Here is a 4,980-nt window from a genome sequence, read left to right as displayed (position 1 = left end):
CTTCGCGGAACCAAGCGGGCGTGTGATTGGTCAGTGGCTTTATGACGTCACTGCTTACGTCACGAGGCTGCGGAAGGGTTGGGCTGGGTCAGGATACTTTTGTTTTCGTTTTTTTCCTTGTGTGTGTGTGTGTGTGTGTGTGTGTTTGAAGGGAAGGGATGGGGACACACACACACACACACACACACACACAAACACACACACACGAACAAACACATTCTGCAGCCAGGTCCCGTTTTCTTTGGGTCCACTTTTTGAACGGCAACTCAAATAAACTCGGACTCACTATTTTTTTTTTTGCCGTACACACACACACACACACACACACACACACACACACACACACACACACACACACACACACACACAGAGCTGATGATGATTATTGTTGTTGTTGTTTTCCTTTATTTATGCCTGTTTGTTTTGCTTACTGTTTGTTTATCCGTATGTTTAGAGATTATTTATTTGTTTGTTTGTTTGTTTATGTGTTTGTGCGTTTGTTTGTTGCAGTGGGCAGTGAGGGCAAGATGGAGGCGACAGGTGTGGACGCATTTTGGACACAGGTGAGCTACTAACGGGACAGGTGTGTGTGTGTGGGTGTGTGTGTGTGTGTGTGTGTGTGTGTGTGTGTGTATGGGTTCAGGCACACATACACACACACACACACAGGAAGGGCAAAAGGGCATGTGTGTGTGTGTGTGTGTGTGTGTGTGTGTGTGTGTGTGTGTGTGTGTGTGTGTGTGTGTGTGACCTCTTGCTGTGTTCGGGTCACGAGCCCACCACAAGGGTCAGAGAACTTCCGCTCTCTCTCTCTCTCTCTCTCTCTCTCTCTCTCTCTCTCTCTCTCTCTCTCTCTCTCTCTCTCTCTCTCTCTCTCTCTCTCTCTCTGATTACCAGTCTGACTATAACAAGAATGCTTGGCTTGTTATCCTCCTGCTCGTCCTCTTCCTCCTCCTCCTCCTCTTCCTCCTCCTCCTCCTCCTCCTCCTCCTCCTCCTCCTCTTCCCAGAACTGCACCTCTTCCCTCCTTTCCTCCCCATTATCTTCTTTTTTCCTCCAATTAAATCCCCTTCAACACATCACCTCTCTCATCTTCCTCCTCCTCCCTTCCTCCCCTCTCTCCTTTCTCTCCCCTTCCTTTCTCTCCCTCTTCCCTCCCTCCTCCCTCCCTTCCCTTACCTCCATCTTTCTTTCTTCTCTTCTACCCTCTTTTTTCTTTTTCTCCATACCTGCTTTTCTCTCTCTCTCTCTCTCTCTCTCTCTCTCTCTCTCTCTCTCTCTCTCTCTCTCTCTCTCTCTCTCTCTCTCTCTCTCTCTCTCTTGTTCTTGTTTTATTTTGTTCTTCTTCTTCTTCTTCTTCTTTTTCTTCTTCTTCTTCTTCTTGGGTGAGTTTTTCTTCTTCTTCTTCTTCTTCTTCTTCTTCTTCTTCTTCTTCTTCTTCTTCTTCTTCTTCTTCTTCTTCTCCTTCTTCTTCTTCTTCTTCTTCTTCTTCTTCTTCTTCTTCTTCTGCATTTTCTTGTTCTACTTTTCCTCTCTCTCCTTCTCCTCCTCCTCCTCCCCTTCCTCCTCCTCCTCCTCCTCCTCCTCCTCCCCTTCCTCCTCCTCCTCCCCTTCCTCCTCCTCCTCCTCCTCCTCCTCCTGCTCCTCCTCCCCCCGTCCTCTTCCTCCTCCTTCCTCCCCTTCCTCTCTGTAACCTTAACCCTATCCCCCTCTCCTCCTCCTCCTCCTCCTCCTCCTCCACCTTCTCTAACTGACCACTTCTCTCACCCACAATACTGGAGAGATGGAGAGAAGGGAGGAGGAGGAGGAGGGGAAGAGAAGGGGAGGAAAGTTGCAAGCGAGAGAATAACACCTCTTCCTCCTCCTCCTCCTCCTCCTCCACCTCCACATCTGTCCATCTTCCCCTCTTCTTCCCCTTTCTTCCCCCCCTCCCCCCTTCTTCCCTGTAAGTGTGGGGGGGTGGGGGTGAAGGGGTGATTGGTGGGTGACTCTTCCCCTCCAGCTGTGAAGAGGAGGAGGAGGAGGAGGGGAAGAGGAGGAGGAGGAGGAGGAGGAGAGGTCAAAAGGTAACGTCTGTCATTTTTTCCTCCTCCTTTTCTCTTCTCTCTCCCTCCCTTTTTTCTCTCCTTTTTTTCCTCTCTCTCCCTCTTCTTCCTTCCCTTTCCTCCCTTTTCTTCCTCTTTTCTCTCCCTTTTCCTCCTCTCTTCCTCCTCTTCCTTCCCTTTTTCCTCTTTTTTTTCCTTTTTTCCTCCGTAGTTTTCTTTCTCCTTTTCTTCTCTTCTCTCATTTTCCTTTCTTTTCTTTTTTCTCTTTTCCTCGTTATTTCCTTTCCTTTCTTCTCTTTTCTTCCTCTTTCTTTCCCTTTTCCTACTTTCCTTTCTTTTCCTCTCCCTTTCTCTCTCTCTCTCTCTCTTTTCCTTCTTCCCTTTTCTTCCCCTTTCCCTCTTCTTTTCTCTCTCTTCCTTTTCCTTTTCTTCTCTTCTTTTCCATCTCCATTTTCCTCCTTTCTTTTCCTCTCTCTCTCTTCTTTTCTGACCGTCTTTCCTTTCCCATCCTTTTCTCTCCCTTTCTTTTCTCTCCTTCTCTCTTTCTCTTCTTCTTTTCCTTTTTTGTCATTTTTCTTTCCTCCTGTTTTCCATATTTTCTTTTTTTTCTTTCCTGTTTTATTTCCTCCTTTCCTCTTTTCCTCTCTCTCTCTCTCTCTCTCTCTCTCTCTCTCTCTCTCTCTCTCTCTCTCTCTCTCTCTCTCTCTCTCTCTCTCTCTCTCTCTCTCTCTCCCTTCTTTTCTCTCCATACCTCCCCTTCTTCTTTTTCTCTCTTCTTCTTTTCTTCTTATTTCTTGTTCTTCTTGTTCTTGTTCTTGTTCTTCTTGTTCTTCTTGTTGTTGTTGTTCTTCTTCTTCTTTTTCATCCCCCTTTTCCTCCCATTTCCTTCTCTTTCCCTTATTTTCCTTCCCTTTCCTTCTCCTTTTCCTCTTCCCCTTTTCTTCTTTTTCCTTCCTTTTCTTTTCCTGTTTTCCCATTTTCCCTTTTATTTCATCCTCCCTTCCTTTCTTTCCTCCCCTCCCCTTCCTTCCTCTTCTTTTCCTCCCCTCACTCTCCTTTTCTTTCCCTCCTCATTTCCTCCTCCTCCTCTTTCCTCCTTTCGTCACCTTCTTTCCTCCCCTTTTTTTTCTCTCCTTTCCTCTTTCCTCCATTTCCTTCTTTTGTTTCTTTGTTATTTCCTTGATTTCAATATTCGTAGAGAGAGAGAGAGAGAGAGAGAGAGAGAGAGACATATAACATTGTCTGGCCCACCTAGAAACCCTCTCTCTCTCTCTCTCTCTCTCTTGGCTGTCTGGAGAGGATCAGTGAGCTAAAGAGAGAGAGAGAGAGAGAGAGAGAGACGTGGGTGTGGGTGTGACACTGACTTGGCAACATTGCTCTCTCTCTCTCTCTCTGTCTCGCCTCCTCCAGTTACCCGTCAGACGTCAGAGAGGGAGGTTGTGCGCCCCAGCCTCCCGCCCATTCACTAACACAACTAAATCAACGAAATAAGCGAACCTAACGTAACTTAACCTACATAACAAGTTTCTCTCCACCTCTACGAAGCCGAGAGTGACGATGAGAACGAAGAGGCGCCCGCGGGTCTCGAAATAACGGTTAATATAGCGAATTCACTTTTTCTCTCGAAGTTACCCCTAAAAATACGGTCCCGGGGTAGCGGTTTTCTCCTTATTTATTCTTGTATTTATTTTATTTATTTATTTTCTTCGTGTTTGTGGTTTAAATAAGTGATTGTGTGGCAAAGATGTGATTGAAGCCTCCTCCTCCTCCTCCTCCTCCTCCTCTTCCTCTTCCTCCTCCTCTTCATCTCCCGTTCATCTCTCCATCCCTCCACAGCATCCAATCTCCGTAAGTATATAAGTTTGTAATAGTAGTAGTAGTAGTAGTAGTAGTAATGGTAGTTTTCTTTCCTCTTTCCCCTCTTTTTCTTCTGTTTTTTCTACTTTTCTTCTTTTTTCTTCCCTTCCTCTTTTCCTCTCTTTTCTTCCTCTCTTCCTCTTTCCTCTCCTTTTTCCCTCCTCTTTCCTCCTCTTTCTACTCCCTTCTCTCCCCTCTCTTTCCTCTCTCCCTTCTTTTTCTCCCCTTTTCTCTCCTTTTCTTCTTTTTTCTCCCCTTCCTCTTTTCCTCTCATTTTCTCTTTTCCTCTTTTTTCTTCCTCTCTTCCTCTTTCCTTCCTCTTTCCTCCTCTTCCTCCTCCTCTTTCTCTTCTCATCTCTTCCCTCTCTTTCCTCTTTCCCCTCTTTTTCTTCCCTTTTCTCTCCCTTTCTTCTTTTTTTCTTCTCTTCCTCTTTCCTCCTCCTCCTCTTCCTCCTCCTCTTTCTCTTCCCTTCTCTTTCCTCTTTCCCTTCTTTTTCTTCCCTTTTCTTTCTTTTTTCTTCCCTTCCTCTTTCCTCCTCCTCCTCCTCCTCCTCTTCTTCCTCCTCTTTCTCTTCCCTTATACCTCCTTTCCTCTCATTTTCTCTTTTCCTTATTTTTCTTCCTCTCTTCCTCCCCTCATTCCCTCTTTCCTCTCCTTTTTCCTCCTCTTTCCTCCTCTTCCTCTTCCTCTTTCTCTTCCAAGACACCTCCTCTTCTATCCTTCTTCCTCTTCCTTCCCTTCATCTCTTTCCTCTTTATTTTCCCTTCCTCTTTTCCTTCCCTTCTTTCCTCTCCTCTTTGTTTCCCTCTTCCTCTTTCCCTTCTTTGTTCCTCCATTCTCTCTTCCTATTTCCTCTTCATCATCTTCTTTTTCTATCTTTTCCTCCTCTTTTTCCTCTTCCTTTTTCATCTTTTCCTCCCCATCTTCCTCCTTTCCTCTTTTCTTCCCTTCCTCTTCCTCCATATCCTCTTCTTCCCTACTCTTTCCTCCTCTTTCCTCTTCCCTTTTCCTCTTTACCTCCTCCTCTTCTTCCTTCTTATCTTCCTCTTCCTTTCCATTCCCCTCCTTTCCTCTGTT

General features: G+C 45.6%; 1 protein-coding gene across 1 annotated transcript in view; it reads left to right on the top strand.

The window, feature by feature from the left end:
- The first annotated feature begins 514 nt into the window (after positions 1-514).
- LOC127010192 (mucin-19-like) overlaps positions 515-4,980 on the top strand; it is a 44,277-nt gene continuing 39,811 nt past the window's right edge. Inside the window, 1 exon segment of the mRNA XM_050884068.1 lies at positions 515-563. Within this exon segment, the coding sequence (XP_050740025.1) occupies positions 528-563 (36 nt within the window). The 5' untranslated portion in view covers positions 515-527.

The sequence above is a fragment of the Eriocheir sinensis genome, chromosome 42 (assembly GCF_024679095.1).
Source record: "Eriocheir sinensis breed Jianghai 21 chromosome 42, ASM2467909v1, whole genome shotgun sequence".
In the NCBI taxonomy this organism is placed as follows: Eukaryota; Metazoa; Arthropoda; class Malacostraca; order Decapoda; family Varunidae; genus Eriocheir; species Eriocheir sinensis.
This window is presented reverse-complemented; position numbering and strand designations above follow the sequence as displayed.